The sequence below is a fragment of the Cyprinodon tularosa genome, unplaced genomic scaffold, assembly GCF_016077235.1.
Source record: "Cyprinodon tularosa strain WSP-4 unplaced genomic scaffold, ASM1607723v1 ctg309, whole genome shotgun sequence".
Classification (NCBI taxonomy): Eukaryota; Metazoa; Chordata; class Actinopteri; order Cyprinodontiformes; family Cyprinodontidae; genus Cyprinodon; species Cyprinodon tularosa.
In genome coordinates this window covers 865,772-883,379 of record NW_024039018.1, presented here as the reverse complement: position 1 = coordinate 883,379, position 17,608 = coordinate 865,772, and the positions used below count along the sequence as shown (strand labels likewise).

At 43.5% G+C, this 17,608-nt stretch overlaps 1 protein-coding gene across 3 annotated transcripts in view; it reads left to right on the top strand.

Moving 5' to 3' along the window:
• Positions 1-16,954, top strand: part of sfmbt2 (Scm like with four mbt domains 2) — a 45,784-nt gene extending 28,830 nt beyond the window's left edge. For all 3 annotated transcript variants that reach the window (XM_038292161.1, XM_038292163.1, XM_038292160.1), the window contains exons 9-20: positions 1,450-1,680; positions 6,123-6,249; positions 6,320-6,433; positions 6,516-6,558; positions 7,412-7,479; positions 8,136-8,275; positions 8,474-8,583; positions 10,455-10,630; positions 10,714-10,883; positions 12,497-12,769; positions 12,863-12,985; positions 16,157-16,954. In XM_038292161.1, coding sequence (XP_038148089.1) covers positions 1,450-1,680; positions 6,123-6,249; positions 6,320-6,433; positions 6,516-6,558; positions 7,412-7,479; positions 8,136-8,275; positions 8,474-8,583; positions 10,455-10,630; positions 10,714-10,883; positions 12,497-12,769; positions 12,863-12,985; positions 16,157-16,297 — 1,716 coding nt within the window. In that variant the 3' untranslated portion in view covers positions 16,298-16,954. The remainder of the gene's footprint in view (positions 1-1,449; positions 1,681-6,122; positions 6,250-6,319; positions 6,434-6,515; positions 6,559-7,411; positions 7,480-8,135; positions 8,276-8,473; positions 8,584-10,454; positions 10,631-10,713; positions 10,884-12,496; positions 12,770-12,862; positions 12,986-16,156) is intronic.
• The last annotated feature ends 654 nt before the right edge of the window (positions 16,955-17,608 follow it).

Below are 17,608 nucleotides of genomic sequence, written 5' to 3'. Positions count from 1 at the left end.
GAAGGTGCATGGGAGTATATACAGTGCATCCACATATACACATGTATATTATTGTTGGACCTATACTTATGCTAGTACCGGGCAGGGCCCCGATCTAGGACTAAAAAGGTGGTATTGGTATCGGTAAGTAATAAAAAATAGGGCACCGATACCTTGTTGAGAGCCAAAAGTTTATTCAACCACTGTCACCCATTCCAGGTAGGCAATAAAAAGTTCTACTGGATTCACTTTGTAGTAGAGTCTGATGGCAACAGGGAGGAGTGACCTCTGGTAGCGCTCCTTTCTACAGACAGGGTGTAAAAGTCTTTGACTAAAGGAGCTGCTCAGCTCCTCTACAGTCTGGCGCAGAGGGTGGAAGGTGGCGTCCATGATGGATAGAAGCTTGGACAGCAGCCTCCACTTCCTCCACTGAGTCCAGAGTGCAGCCTAGGACAGAAGTGGCCTTTCTCACCAGCTTATTCAGTCTCTTTCTGTCCTGCTCTACACAGGGCTTATGCCACCACAGAGTTATGGGTTTTAAGCAGGGGCCAGCTCACTCCAAAAGACCTCAGCCTCCTCAAGAGGTGGAGGCGGCTCTGACCCTTCTTGTATAAGTCCAGTCTAATTTATTATTGACATGAACACCCAGATATTTGAAACTCTTAACAGTTTCTATGTCCCGCCCCTGGATGTTTAGGGCGGAGTGAGGTGTGGTCTTCTCCTGAAGTCGATCACCATCTCCTTGGTCTTACTGGTGTTAAGACACAGGTGGGGTCTTCTCACACCAGTCCACAAAGTTCATGATGACCGATCATTACTTTACTCTCAATGGGGGGGGGGGGGGGGGTTCAGCGTGTGTGAGCTGTGATTGACACTCCATCAGACGCTCCTCTGGCTGTGATTGGTTGTTTTGACTCGTCCCGAATTATTCTTTCCAGACTGAAATACAGGCAGTAGGCGGGACCAATTGAAGCAGTTTTTTTCACAGGTTACATATCACATGTACCGCTGTCTGGGCATAGGGACAGTTTTAGCCAATATGACAAAAAAGTGATTTTTAAAAACTTACAGACTTCAGCTTTAACACCTGTGCAGCACAGTGTTGGACGGATGATGACCTGGGCTTGTCCAAAAGCCACAGAACCAGGACTGTGCTGTCATTACACGGACCATAGCCTCCCCTGGAGACCAATTAATTCTGCCACAGAACCACAGCAGATCTACAACCAAATAGCTGAAGAAGAGGAGAAAGCAGGTGCAGCAATGGCCTAGTCAAAGTCTAGACTACCTGTGGTTAGAGTGAAAGCTACTGGGCCAAGTGGTGTCCTCAGCCAGTCCCAATCTTCATGACCAAACTTCGATCAATGCTCTTTATTCAATGATGTCATAAACACTGTAAAGGTCCTGCTGATGTTTGGGAATTCAGGATTTCTGACAGAACCAACACTGTAACGGGTGTCTCCTCCCCAGGTCTACAACGACATCTACTTCCAGGTGACGCTGGACGACCTCTCTGCTGATGCGAAGCCCCGCTCCGCCTTGTGCCACGCCCACTCACCCGGCATCTTGCCTGTCCAGTGGTGTCTGAAGAACGGCGTGGTTCTAGAGAAGCCTCTGGGCTACGAGGGCCAGGACTTTGACTGGGCTGACTACCTGAAGCAGACTGGGACGGAGGCAGCACCTGACTCCTGCTTTCCTGAGGTAAGAACCGGCTGGCTGTGGCTCAGACTCTTTCTCTTTAGGGGAAAATCCTGGTTTTGGTATGTTCACATTTAGGACAAAGAAGAAAGGTGGTTTAAAAGGGGTGTGAAGGAAGCCATTTATGTTAAAGTAGAAAAATCAACCTTAAACAGAGGGGGTGATCTCAGGTTCCAGCTCTTAAAAATCTTCACCCCAGCGATAGTTGATTTCTTCCCAATACCGTCTTAATCCTCATAGCTTTGCAGGGGATCAAAACATCTCGCCTGGTCAGCCAGGCCAACGATGACCCTAGCGACACCCTTTTCAGAGGCATGGGCCAGTATCAGGTTTTGCCAACAAAAACCTCAATGACTCCCCATTGCTAAAGGGTGGACCTGTCTTTTCGGTTCAATTTGCTTGTTTTCTAAGCAATAAGTCTTTTATTTGGTCCACTCTATAAGCCTGGAACTCAAACACAATTCCAGGCATTTTGAATTGAAAAGGTTTCCTGGATGGGAAACAAAACGTCTTCAAACTTGGAAATAAAGTCCATGGATTGTTTTTTTACTTTTATGGAATGACTACGATCTTGATGACTGAGAATCTTCACCAGCAGATGCCTTCAGAAAGTTCATGTTTTTTACCTAATATGGCCTCAATTTAAAAAATACCTGAAATTCAGTATTAAGCAATTTAGTGTTTTTGTATGTTTTTATTTTTATTTTTTAGGAAGGTATTTTTGTTCCAAAGCAGTGTTTTTTTATAGTTCTTATGGTTACAGTCAGAAAAAGATTAAACCAAAACTTAGGATTAGATCAAATAAATTATCTGCTGTGAGAAAAAAATAAATAGATGGATTCAAATGATTCTCCTTTAGGATGGATGATGATTGAAATATTTCTCCAGAGGTCCTTCTGCATATCCAGCGCAGTAAACATCATGAAGGACATGGATTAAATTTAAAGCTGATGAAAGAAGAATTAGTTTTTACTTTCCGTAAAAGTTCAAAAAATATCCACTGGACTTGGTTTCCAAGATTTGAAGACGTTTCGCCACCTCGCCAGGAAGCTTTCTCAATTCAAATGTCTGGATCCGCAGTGAGTTTGAGTCTTATATAGACAAAGCCTTGTATCGCTTGGAAACATGCAAATGGTAACTGATGAATGGGTTGTTTGGTTCCATCGTTAGCCTGTAATATCTGGGGGATTGTCTCCTGTAATACCTGAAACCTGTCTATAATTGTTAAGGGTCGGTCGTTAAGGAGGTATTGTTCACCGGCTGGAGTGGGTAGGTGCTTTTTTGAACTTTTACGGAATGACTATGACCTGGATGACTGAGAATCTTCATCAGCATAGTTTTTACTTTGTGCAGTTAGTGAAAACCCAAAATCAAGTCCGTTAGTAACTGAACGCCTCACATGGAATCTGGGCTCCTTTTGCATGGAACGGCATCGTCATTCCGATATGGCTCAGCCCGTGGTTCTGCTGAGGTTCTGGAAGCTCAGGCTGCTTTGGTTACAGCCTACCTGGTCGTCTGCTTTGCTATTTCTGTATCTCTGAGCTTCTTGACAGCAGCCATCGACTCGCTGTGGGTTCTGGTTGGTCACTCCACTGGTGTTACCATACTGGTCAAAGCGTTGTGGGCTGGTACCAAGGCCTGCCCATCTCATGTCTCCTGACATGTTCTAAAAGTCCTGGTAGATGGAGCTATGTCATTTCGTAGATGGCAGTGGTCATTTGAGGTTTAGTGACTTTGCACTTAAACTTTGAAGTGGAATATTGATAACCTGACTCTGCCAGATGGATTTGCTCCGCATATCCATCTGGAAACCTTCCGTTGAAGAAATTTTGGGAAGGGGCGAAAATACTGGTTAGCTGATTGGCCTATGTTGGTGATAGACGGGCCAAATAAACCAATCAGATCAACGAAGCATATGACGTACTAACAGAGCGACGACGAAAACACAACCACAAGATCAAACTCTTGCTGAAACCAGTCTGGAGAAGAGCAAAAACATCTTTTCTCTGAGAAAAGCCTCCAGAGCAGTGTTTTGCTCTTCTTTCAGTGAAGAAATACTCTGTAATTCCGATAAAACTTGCTCGATAGCCACGCTAATGCTAGTTTCATCGGCTGAAGCCGCCATGTTCTTTAGACTGAACTGTCGAGCTTCTCGTTGCGTCACACCTCAACCCGCCTCAAAGCCAACGCTGATTGGACGTTCATTTGGTGAACTGCCCCAAATTTTCTTCAACGGAGAGTCTCCAGACTGCTTTGCAAGTGAAACCTTGAAAGCTCGCGAGATCAGGATGGTCTCACGAGGCTAGAATATTGATGCTACGGGTGTTGGAAAAAATCTATTTGGCAATATGTCGTGATTTTCGGCGGCCCAATATAATATCGATATTTGAGTTCCTAATATGGATTTTAAAAAACCAAACCGTTTGAACCTGAAACAATGAGGGAAAATGGGGTACCTCTCCACCACCTCTCTGGTAGATGGTGCTGTGGAGCCCTTTTGTGTTCAGCGCAGAGCCATATCTGTAGTTGAGGCAGCCATGACTCAAACTCCAAACATGGATGCCAAAATCACTCGACAATCACTGTCTTCTGATGAACATTTACAGCACTTTCTTATTTTTCCTATACTTTTCATTTGATAGCTAGGAAAATTATCATAATATATAGCAGGGATTGACGTTAAGGATTTTTACCACTTGCCCTTTGGGCAAGTGACTTTCACATTTAATTTGCCCAGAAACAATTTTTACTTGCCCAGTATAATGTTTGATAAATATAGTTCCTAATATTCATTTTTGTGTATATATATCAATTAAAAATGTTTGTTTTTTAAATGTTTTTTGTAATTCTGTATTTTTTAAGTTTCCTGGTGTGTATTTGCATGCGCCAGTTAATGAACTCAAGCCTACATTACCGTGTTAACATGCTTTTCAATCCTTCCTGCTCATTCTTTTCAAACTAAACTTTGCTTTAAAATGTTGTGTGCTTGGAAAAATATAAATTGTAATGTTAAAAATATTTAAAAAAACTTGACAGGTTAAAAACTTAAGATAAATCACAAGACAGAAGTCAATGTCACAAATGACTAACTTTTATTTTAGAGTCACGGTATGTTTATAGAAGATAATACTATTGATATAATGTGACTTTTCTAGAGAATCATTATAGTTATTTTATTCAGGGTTTCCACAGTTTTACATCATTTCAGAATTCCCTGACTTTTAACTGACTCAGGATTAGTTTTCCCTGATAAAATAAATGCAGCAACAAGACAATAATAATAACATAACAGGTCACCAATTTAACATGTTTAGCTCTATAACATTTAAATGCACCTCTCCAATGTCTAAGAGAAAACAATTTAATGAACATTTTTTTAATGTATGACTCAAATAGCATCACTGTACAGAAGACTGCCATATGATAGCCATATTTACACTGTGCGCATGGCATACAATTATGCCAATTTTCCTAATCCCTGACCGATACTTTTTAATCTAGGCTTATCTGGGTGGAGGGTAAAATAGGTGGTGGGTGTCTTACTGTACTTACATTTTTTTGCCTTGTTGTTGTTTTTTAGCCTGCCAAGTTGTAAAAAATGTGTCTGATTCGCGCCAATTCCCGGACAAAAATCACGCCATCTGGCGGAAAATCACGCGGCTTTTTCAAATCTCGCGAGAACGTGTACAAAACAACAAAAATGGCGCCGGCAACACTTCTGGGTCGTTTTCATCGAATGCCAGTGATTTTAAAGTAATTTTGAGTGATAAATAATTTTTTTTAAATTTGTATTCTCCCAACAATAAAAACTATTTGCCCGGGGCGATGGGTAACATCGAGCCCTGTATAGTGATATTTCAACCCTAAAGGGCTGGTTATCCTCCTGCAGCAGTGTGTCACAGTGAGCTTGACGCAGAAATTTTAGATTTATGCCCAATATTGAGGCGTGGTCTGCGTTATGTTATTCCACACAACAAAGCAAAATGGACAACTAGCTGTCGGTCTAGAGAGGGTGAGAAGTTGGGGGCGAGTTTGTGCGACAACGGAGGGACACGAAGGCGAAAAAGAGCTGGGATCCAGGTGGAAAAAGGTTCCGGGTGTTCTTGCGCACCTCGCTCTTCTAACTGGTCCATCTTCACAGGTCGTTTACCACAATGGCGGTCATACAAACAAAACAAGCCGGTAAGGCACCAAACAGGAAATACACATAGTGTAGAGCGGATGTAGATTTGACCAATCAGAGGCCTCCTGTCTGCGGTCACCTACAATTTTGGAGAGGTTCACCAGAGTGTCTATGGATGGGGGGCATATTTGCATTCACTGCGACACAAGTGCAGACGACCTGGTTTCTGAGTATAACCCAGCCTTAATTGATGCTGCAGCAGAAGAGCAGCCTGGTTTCAGATCCCTGCCCTAACCCCCCCAACCCCTGTGTGTGCTTTCAGACTTGGCAGACTCGAGGTTTTGCCAAGGACATGTGGCTGGAGGCTGTGAACCCTTGGCGGCCAGAGGACGTGTGTGTGGCTCAGATCAGTCAGGTTCGAGGACGCCTGCTGTGGCTCCGACTGGAAGGTACTCCCCTCTGTTCGCTGCATCTTCCTTTAAAGCTGCGTCCAAATATGACCGCCCCGCCCGTCTCCAGGTGTGCCAAAGACGCTGTCAGAGTGCATTGTGGACGTGGAGTCCATGGACATCTTCCCTGTTGGCTGGTGTGAGGCCAACGCTTACCCTCTGACCCATCCAGTCAAGCCTATCCGTACGTATGCTCACAGAAACTCCCAGCACAGCTCAATGGCCGCCTTCATCATCAAAAACCTCCTTGTTCTGTTCTCCTGCAGGCCAGAAGCAGAAGAAGATCGCAGTCGTCCAGCCGGAGAAACAGTAAGAAAGATCTCTATTTTCATCAAGTCCTAAATGTTTTCATCTAGATACAGATAACAACACCATCCCGAAAACTTTAAGGGATCAACTCAATTGCTGCATTGTAGGTTTTTGAAAGCTGTAATCTGAGTCTTAAACAGAAGGGTTGGACTCAGATTTCAGCTTTCAAAAACCTACAATCCCTTCCCGCAATCATTGCAACCCCAACCCCTCTAACAGAAGACCTCGTCTATTCAGCAAGGCCAACAGTTCCCTTTATTGACCCCCCTTTCAGAGACATAGACAGGTATGGGGCATTGGAGGCTAACAAAAGAAGCCAAACGCCCTCTATTCCAAAGGGGTGGACACTTTTGATTCGTACTGTAGGATAACTTTGTTATCCTTTTTTAAGAAAAATGGAAAATCTCATTAATTTATGACATATTTAGAATTTTAACTTTGGCCTTTTATAAAGGGGTGTAATCAAGCTGCTAACTCAGATCAGGCTGTTCGTTTAGAAGAAGGAAATAAGAACTGAAATCATATCTGTGGGATATTTACTGCTCCATCTAAAGTGCATATATGGAGAAATTGATTTTGAGGCGCTTCAGGGGTTCAGGGCCGATGTGAGCTGGGATGGTTTGGTTAAAGGGGATCACTGTTGGTTATTAAGACATTATTCTTCTGTGGGTCACGGACCTGGAGTTCGATTAGGGACGTTGGTCTCCAGCAGTGCTTGATCAACCCTCACATCCAGCCTTATTGCTCTCCATCACTACCCGCTCATTCTGGACCAACTCTGTATTCAATCTGACTAGATCACTGAGATGATTTCACTGGTTGTTTGACTGGATTGATGGCATTTTTCCTGCAGGTTGGCTCCATTGCAGGCGGTTGAGGCGGCTCCTGTGAACCCCTACCAGCCTGTTGCCATGGATCCAGGTAATAAGTAATCTCCCTCTGGGATTATTAAAGTATGTCTGATTCTCATTCTGGATTAAAAGCCCAGTAATAATATTAATGAACTGCTCTGCCACTTCCTCTTGACAGCCAAAGGCCCTGAGTTAGAGGCAATCCCTTTTAGGTCTTTGGATCGCTCAATGAATTATTTTGGCTTAAACATGTATATAAATGTACTCTTTATGAGAATATATTGTCTCAAAATTTAGAAAATTTCTATTTAAAATAAAAACCCTGTCTTAAAATCTGTGTTTTTTCTCGTTATCTTATGCAGGCCAGTTAGTTATAATCCCTCCGTCCATCCACCCGTCCGTCCGTAAAATCCATCCATCCGTCCATCCCTCCGTCCAACCATCTTTCCATCCATCCACCCGTCTGTCCGTAAAATCCATCCATCCGTCCATCGATCCGTCCGTCCGTTCGTCCACCCATCCGTCCATCCATCCATCCACGCGTCTGTCCATCCATCCACGCATCCATCCATCGGTCCATCCGTCCGTCCGTCCATCCATCCATCCGTCCTTCCATCCATCCATCCGTTTGTCCATCCATCCTTCCTTCCATCCATCCATCCATCCAGCTGTCCGTTTGTCCATCCGTCCATTAACATCCCAGTTTTTTTCTCTCTTCCCCTTCAGGCTCAGCCAGCGGCCGCTACTGCTGCTCCCAGATTTTCGTTAACCACCGCTGCTTCTCAGGGCCGTACCTCAACAAAGGACGCATCGCAGAGCTGCCACAGGCGGTGGGACCCGGGAAATGCACGCTGGTCCTGAAGGAGGTGAGCTGGTGGGAAGCTGAAAATGGAAGCTTTATCTTAACGTCAGGATATGTCGCTCAGCTCAGTTTGCAGATGAACATCTTCCACTTCTCCACAGATGCATGTTCTCCGTCCGCAGACTGTTTTTCTATTATCTGTATAGATATTCAATGGTTTTGATATATTATCGCAATATTTTATGCGGGTTTCTGCCTCTAGCTGCTGAGCATGCTGATCAACGCCGCCTATAAGCCTGGGCGGGTCTTGAAGGAGCTGCAGGAGATGGAGGACCAGAGCTGGGAATGCCAGATGGAGACCATCAAAGCCAAGTAAGACGATGAGTACAGAGAGCATCATTGCTGTCCGTCTCTTAGCAACCAATGAATCCTCCAGCTTCTTCTTTCTCTATCTTCGCTGCAGTGTGAATTATTCTGGGGCTCCTTGCTGCATATTTCCCTGAGTCAGCGTCTTGCAGAGCACAATGCTCATATTCACGCCACTGTGTCAGGCGCTGCCATAGGAGAACGCTTTAATATTGTGGCCGTTTCAATCCAGACTGGGAGAAATGGGACAGTGCAGCTCAGTTCTTTGTCTGCTGGCTGAAACCCATCGGTTCTGCATCCATTCCAACCAATAATGGATGTAAAACCGATTGTAGCGGGGGGGAAAGTATTCAACTATTTACACCAGTTAAATAACGGAGATCAATGGATCTTAATCAGTCGGCGCTTTATTTTATCTTTGCAAAGAGAAAACAGTTCATCATATGGATCTTATTGCACGGTAATTAGCCCTGTTCTGATCTGGATCTCGTTCGTTCCCTTTACTTACATTAACGGAAATTAGTCTGAGTCAAAACAGATTACAGACACTTTGGTTAAACAGTCACATGTTATGAATAAACCTGTAGAAAGAATCTGGCTTGATGTGGGAAGAAGTATATCTTGTCTACAAACACCATCACTCAGGCATTGTGTGGCTTTGAAGGTGAAACTGTCTGAGTGAAAAACTGTTTTAGTGAAAAAATAGCATAAAGCAATATATGAAAGAGGAGAAATCTAAATTTTCTGACCACATCGATATAGAGTTGATCAATATATCATTCAGGTTAAAAACTGATGACGCGAAGGTGAGAAGACCAATGGATGGAGGGGTCAAATGCATATGAAATATAATTAAACAATTTATTTTTTCGAAGGGTCCAAAAGATCTGGAATAATTGTTGGTGTTTGACAGAATTATTTAGCATTCGGTCAAGAAAAATACAATTTCAAGTACATTAGAACAATTTTCCCCCTTTAACCCCTCGAACAACCCTCCTGTTGCATCATTAAGGACAGTCAAAGTATGACGAAGTGTATTACTCCAATGATCCATAACCTTGATGTGGTTCAGAATAGGGTGCCAGACACTGAAAAACTTGTGGGCGTGGCCTCTTCTAGAGAATCTGATTTTCTCTAATGTCAAACGATGCATAGGATCAACCAGCCATAATTTCCATGCCATGATATTCCAAATATCGCGATTGTGGCCTCAGGTTTAATGCTAATACCTAAAGAGTCAGAGAGAAATTTGAAAATGGGCTCCCAGAAGTTTTTCAATTTAGAACAGAGCCAGAATGTGTGTGAGAAGATGAAAAGAGTCTGACAGTGTTTTATGGCTCATATTCATTAGATCGTTGTGGATTTCCTCCCTTATCTCATCCAAGCGGTGGGACTCTGCTAGCGGTGGCTTAAAGCTCACTCTGCTGCAGTTCTCCAGTCCAGGGGATCCTCTGGATCCAGCCTCCTGGTATCGTCTGTGCTGCTTTGAATCTGCTACTGAATCTTTCAACTGCAGAGGTTTTGTTAAGAATGCAAACAATAGTAAACATTTTGCCTTCGGATGGAAGATCATCTGAGTTTAGCAGAGAAAAAAGGTCAGAATGAAAGGGTATTCACAGCTTGATAGGAAATATGTTTTCTTCTTAAAACGTATCTTAAAACTCTGATTGAATGAAAGTTTGTTTTTAGAAATGTCTGTTTTCAGTTTCTTTAATCCGAATCATTGTTGGACTCTGTGTTTAACATTGTGTAACTCCTCTTCAGGTAATCCCTCCTGTGTTATTTTAATTAGCCGTATTGTTTCGGTCAAAGAAAGTCTAATATATCCATGACTTGCTACTAACTTGCAGCTAACAGTTTCTTCTTTCTCGCCTCAGATATAAAGGGAAAACCTATCGCGCCACCATTGGGATCGTCCGCCTGGCCGAGCAGATCCCTGAATTCTGCCGTAAGGTGTGTGTGAAGCTGCAGTGCTGCCCCAACCTTTTTGGCCCCGCCCCCGTCACCGAAAAGTGCCCCGAGAACTGCTCGGTTCAAACCAAAACCAAATACAGTGAGTGGCTGAGACGGTCCCTCCCAGAACCACGGCCTTGTTGGAAACTCCGCAGTCGCTCATGTTTTTAATGTCTGCTGCAGCGTGTTACTACAGACAGAAGAAGAGGTTTCCCAAAGCAGCGGGCGGAGAGGAGGCGGCAGGCGGAGAGCTGGCCAAGCCGCTGCGTCGCAGGAGGAAGAGGAAGGCCATCTTTGTACAGAAGAAGAGACGCACATCTAATGTCGACTACATTCCTGCAGCCTCACCACTGGTATTCTATCACATTACTATTTTTCCTCAGAACTGTATCACAGCTGCTGCCTGAGCTCCATGCAGTGGAAAAAGATCAAATCTAGATCAATCATTTTTTCTTAAAATAAGTCCATTTGTTCTTGTCTTCAATTTATTTTGGGGGGGGGGACAAATATCAATGTTATTAATATAAACATTAATATTTTGGTTATATTTGGTTTATGCTCAGAAACCAGGTCGTCTGCGTGTGTCGCAATTAACGCAGATAGGCCCCCTTTTGAAGACAAAATTGTAGGTGACCGCAGACAGTGGGGAGAAAGGAGGCCTCTGATTGGTCAAACCTACATCCGCTCTACACTATGTGTACTTCCTGTTTGGTTCCTTACTGGCTTGTTTTGTTTTATGACCGCCATTGTGGAAAAGAACTCATGAAGATGGATCAGCTAGAAGAGTGAGGTGCGCGAGAACCCTGAGACCCTTTTTCCACCTGGATCTCCGCTCTTTTTGGCCCTCATGTCCCTCCGTCGTCGGACTAAACTCGCCCCCACTTCCTCACCGCCTCGGTCGTATCTAGGCCCACAGCGTGTAGCACAGACCACTCTTCAATATGGAGCATAAATCAAAAATGTCTGCGTCAAGCTCACTGCAACACACTGCTGTAAGAGGATAATCAGGAAGCGAGGTAGGAGGGTGAAATAGGTTTAGCGCCACCGCAGCACGGGAGGGAGAACTACGGCCAGGAGCAAATGGATAAAAATAGACCGGAGGAAAGGAAAGGATTGCTAATGTGGTAAATGACTATTATAGCTGCAAATGTCTGGTTTTTGGTGCAATATCTACATAGGTGTATAGAGGCCCATTTCCAGCAACTATCACTCCAGTGTTCTAATGGTACAATGTGTTTGCTCATTGGCTCAGAAGGCTAATTGATGATTAGTAAACCCTTGTGCAATCATGTTCACACATCTGAAAACAGTTTAGCTCGTTACAGAAGCTACAAAACTGACCTTCCTTTGAGCAGATTGAGTTTCTGGAGCATCACATTTGTGGGGTCAATTAAACGTTAAAAATGGCCAGAAAAAGAGAACTTTCATCTGAAACTCGACAGACTATTCTTGTTCTTAGAAATGAAGGCTATTCCATGCGAGAAATTGCTAAGAAATTGAAGATTTCCTACAACGGTGTGTACTACTCCCTTCAGAGGACAGCACAAACAGGCTCTAACCAGAGTAGAAAAAGAAGTGGGAGGCAGCGTTGCACAACTGAGCAAGAAGATAAGTACATTAGAGTCTCTAGAGTATATAACTCAAGGTCGCCGGCGTGATCTATTGTAACTAGGAAATCCTTTCGCACATAGGAATCTGTGTTGCATGCTCTGAGCTCGTTTCAGAGACCTCAAAAGGAAAATATGTTATTAGCAACCTTCTCTGATGCCTTAACTGTTCTTTCACCTCTGCGCTCGATTGTTTTCTGTGTGTAAGGGTTTCCTGTTCAAACATTCTGTCCCCCCTATCCTCTGTGTGTTGCCTTTCACTGAAACATGTTTACACAGTGTGAAATTATATGGCTCCCATAAAGCATAGTCGAGGACCTGTCCCATAAAGCTGACATCTTGTTTCCTCCTTTCCTCAGGACAGTGTCGAAGAAGAAGACGATGTAGAACGGTTGTTGGAGTCCGGCAGTGAAGGTACCAGTTCGGAGCCCCGCGATGACCTCACAGACGCCTCATCGGTGGAGGTGACCAGCAGCAGCCAGCGTCCTCGCCGGGCAGCGACACTTCGCAGGGCCTTCAGTGCCGGGGCTTTCGATAGATTCCACAAGACTTCTGAAGGCCACAGACGCTCGACACGTTCCCTGTCCGCCTACAGCCAGGACAACAAGTTCCAGAAAGGACAGGACATCAAGGTGACAGAGAGAGAGAGGCTACAGAAAAGCTTCTCATGGTCCAATCACACCAACACCTTCTGATCCAGTCAGCTGCTTGTTTCATGTGTTCAGGTCCAGGAGAGCGACGGCCCGCTGGTTCTGGACAAGAACCCTCTGGAATGGAGCGTCGACGAAGTTGTCGACTTCATTAACCGCACCGACTGTTCGTCATTGGCAAATATCTTCAGGGAGCAGGTAGTACCCTGCCCTCCTTCTAAAACTGCTCTAGAACAGCCCCAGAATGGCAATGATAGGAGCAAAGCAGTGGCACGGTGTTCTGTCAGACAAGCATACCCCGTCAGATCAGCATACCTATAGTCAATACGCATGTGCAAGATGTCTGACTTGCATTTATCCCTTTAGGTTTGTACGAAAAATGCACTGTAAACTACCTCAATGGGCATTTATAAAAAAAAGTAAGGTCAGATCACCATATGCTTAAAAAAAAACAAAATGTTTGTAATTAAATAGTTTTTTTTGTACATGAATAAAGGGATACACACCGGTTGAGGTAGTTCAAAGTGTACTTTTCTTGCAAAACTAAAAGGAATAATTTGACCTTTGACTATGGGTATGCTGGTCTGACCGGGTATGCTCATCTGACAGAACACGGGTACGGAAACACCTTAGAGACAATAATGAACACAGAGAAAAGGATATGTGAACACCTGAAAACCCAGGAGTTTGACATCACAGCTAGCTTAGCCATATTGAAGCTAAACATCAAAGTGGATCCATTAGAGTTTCATAATTAAACAACACATGTTCAGACTGTGGATTGTAATTGTACTCTGAAGTAGAAAAACTACTTTACCTGCAACCCTGAGCATAACCTCTGGAGAAGCTCTTTAATTGACATGGATCCTCAGTTTTATAAAGTTAACAGCAGGTTTGAGAGACACTGGATCTTCTGACCATAAAACCCATTTATTGTTCTATTTAAAGCCTGCATGTATAAACTACGAATGCCCCAAGTTCCCATAAAACTCTGTTTACATGTATGGTTAATACAACTATTTACTATTTGTGCACATTAATTATCTTTTTAATAAAAATCCTTTTGCAAAATGCCATCAGAACAACCCCCCCCACCATATTGGATCAGTCTATTTGCTGCACATGTTCAGAAAGGTCCAAAGAGCAGCAAACCATTTGAAAACAAATAGTGCGAAGAGCAGTGTTGTGATCTTAGCACTTTTGCCGCTATATTTAGCGACCTTTCAGACCCCTTTAGCAGTTTTATTACAAAAAAAGCGCCTAATGCCAAATCTGGAGCATTTCTTTCTGCTACTGGGGACTTTGGCGACAACATCTAAAAGCAGCGAACTCTGCTCTCCAGAGCGAGTAGATTGGTAACCCCGCCTCCTGCTCTCCTCTATCTTGTCTGCTGTAATGATTCATGCAGCTATTATTTCATCCAAATGAAAAATGGAGAACAGAGAAGCAGATCATGGCTTGTCTACAGTGAAAAGAAGGACTGGGTTCTTTACTTTTGCCGTTGCTTTTTGGAAAAACGGGAAGGAAAGTCTGCTGAGTACAAAACATAGAGAGTAGAGAAAACAACAAGAAAACAGACAATTTAAATTCAATTCAGTTTATTTCTATAGCGCCAATTCACATCACGTCTTTTCAAGGCACTTTACAGTTCAACCAGACCATACAGTCAGATTGATTCCAATTTTTCTAACGAAAACCAGTTGATTGCATCGACTCATTGACTCTTCAGCAATCCCTCACACTAACCATGCTTGTTGCGACAGTGGAGAGCAAAAACTCCCTTTTAACAGGAAGAAACCTCCAGCAGAACTAGGCTCAGTGTGAGTGGCCATCTGCTGAGGCCGACTGGGGTTCAAGGAGACAGAAGCAGAGATAGAAAAAGCAGCTATTAAATGCGGGCCCCATCCAGGAATCACGCAGCCAGGCAGACGAGCTCTGACCCACCTCTCTTGTCAGAGGATGAAGAGAGCACATCCAGTTAGTCACAGTCAGAGAAACAGGACTACACTGAAAAACAGGCTGATCTCCAACATCTATAGACAAAGGTGTTGATGGCAGCAGCACAGCTGATATTTCTCTTCAGGATGAGAAATGAGGGACAAAACGCATAACAAATAATGTTTGTCTATTCTAGTAAAATTTCTGTATCTGTATAACGGGTCTGTTGTCTTCTCAATTCAGAGGGCCTCCTGCCTGTCTTTGCTTAGGGCCCCAAATTTCTTAAATCCGCCCCTGCCTGTATCCAAGACCTAGGCGTTTCTGCATCATGTCATGATGACATAAAGACAAGAGAGACTGACTCTTTTTTTTTACATTTTTAAATGCAAACTGTTGGTTTTTAGGCCGAGTTACACTCAGCTCTTCCCTTGCCACAATAGGGCCTTAAAGGCATACTATGCAAATTTTTTTAGTTAATTAATGTGTTCCATAACGTTTTGGATGATTAAATGAGTCATTTCAGATCGAACAAAGGTTTTCTCGGCCGCCCTGGTGGTCTGTAGGGGAAATACCGTACTTGCAATTGCAGGAGCCCTCGGCCCGCACCCACAGGCTCAGAAGTCTCGTGCATCGCGAGAGCCGGTCTTGCTTTATGGCGAGAACTGCTACACGCCCCCAGTGAAAGGCATGCTCGTTGCTAGCGCAGTGGCCATATTTGTGCAGTTATCATGGCGGAACCAGCGAGAAAACAGCGAAAGCCCATGTCGGAGCAGGCAAGAAAGAGGAAAAGGGCTCTCTACCGCAGTAGACATGGTGATTCGTTGCATTCGCCTGTCTGCTAAGCTCAAAACAACCGCGCCTGGCTTGACGGAGAAACCAGGGGAACAGCTGAGCATAGTTACGACAGTGCACTTTTACTTTCGCCCTCTGGGGGGAGCCTCTCTGGACAATCAACACCGGTTGCATAGTATACCTTTAATTTTCTCCTTATTCAGAGGTGGTCCAGTTCAGGTTCTTTTCAAATGTTGAACTGAGGGCGACGAAAAAGCAAAAGACCCCAAAACATTTAAAATGAGACATAATAAAGACATTTAAAAAGTATTTCAGCTGATTTTTTGAGAGATTTAAAGTTGTTTGTTTGGTTTATACAGTAAGAATCATTGTGAAGAGCTAAAAGTCAGTGCTCATTAAAACCAACCCCCAATGGACATTGACAATACACACACCTTAGTGTAGTTATGTCTCAATTTAATGCTTCATTAAACGTTAATCCAAGCTCTTAGTTATAGAACACATATATATTGTGCAGGAATGAGGTCTTAGCACTGTTACTCTGGTAGCCAAGTAATCGACATTTCGTTATCAAGATTCACCTTGTGTTTTTCTGTGCAATGACAATAAAGAAAGTCTTATTTCCATCTTGTTTTGCAGGACATTGACGGCCAGGCCCTGCTGCTGCTCACTCTGCCCACCGTCCAGGAGTGCATGGACCTGAAGCTTGGCCCTGCCATCAAGCTGTGTCACCATATCGAACGCGTCAAGGTTGCCTTTTATAAACAGTTTGCAGACTGAGCCTGGAGGAGGGTCCTCACTGCTGACAGCTCCAGTTTTCTTGGGGATTCTTCTTCCTTTTGTTTTTTAATCTGTTGAACTAAAAAGCACACAGAGGATGAAGATAGGAGGATATGTTGAAGGACTTTTTGAAAACCTTCCCTGCTGATGATGGAGATTTGCATCCTGATCTGTGCAGACTTGGCTTTCAGCCAGAGTGACATCGCTTTGCTTTCGTCTCACCCTGATTGGTTCTAATCCAAAAGTATTTAACAAAGTGAGAAATAATATATTTTGTGATATTTATTACTATCCAGATATTTAAGGACAGATTTAAAGCCAGATGATCAGGGGGTCAGTTTCACGAAGCAAGTTTACTGAAAACTTAAGTTTTCAAAACCTGAAATCAGAGAAACTTTCGTTTCACAAAGAGTTTCCTCAACATCTGTTTCGGTTGCCATAGTAACATCCTCCCAGAGCTCCTGGGAGCAGGTTCTGTTCAGTAAACTGCGGCGAACGTCCGTCCTAATCACTATAGTGGTTACACTATTTTAGATGAGTGAACTAGACATTTCCTACAAAAGTATTGATCATCCGTGGTCACTGGACGAGCAGATATATCCCAAAGAGCCATATTGGACCAAAAAACAAATCTATCTGAAGCCGCCAAAATGTAAAAGTCTTGCCATATGAGGCTTATAGAAATGTATTAACCCACTATAAAAAAGAAAACAAAGTCGCATGAGTTGAGGGAGGAGCAGTGAACGCTCTCATGGCGTGGAATTCACCGCGTGCCGCTTCTCCGCCCTTTATCGCACGGTTAAGGTTTTCTTGCATTGATAAAATAATAGAAACACGATAAAGGAATCTTTCTATGATGGAATTGTTTCTGTTGGGAGGAGCTGATTGAGTCACAAGGAACCAAACAGGAACTGACATCCATCAGAGCAGAGCTCTCTAAACCGGAAATCTCACATCCTCCGTCACCGTCGTTCCTTTGCGTAATTTTTATTTTCAGGATTTCGGGGGGACCAAAATGGAAGGAGGTTCCCATCCCTGCATCACCTGTTTGATCCGTGGACGGTTATCTAGCAGCAGTACACTGCAAAAACGTTGTGAAAATGAGTAAAAATGTCTTTAAACAAGTGTATTTACCTTAAATTTGAGTAGGAATATAAGATGATCTGCCAATGGAATGAGCATTTTTTACCCTTAAAATAAGATAAATTAGATATTATGCGCTTGAAGTAAGAGACTATAGTCTTTTTTTCTTATTTTAAATGTAAATTGTGTTATTCCATTGGCAAAGAGTCTTACTTACCTGCTCAATTC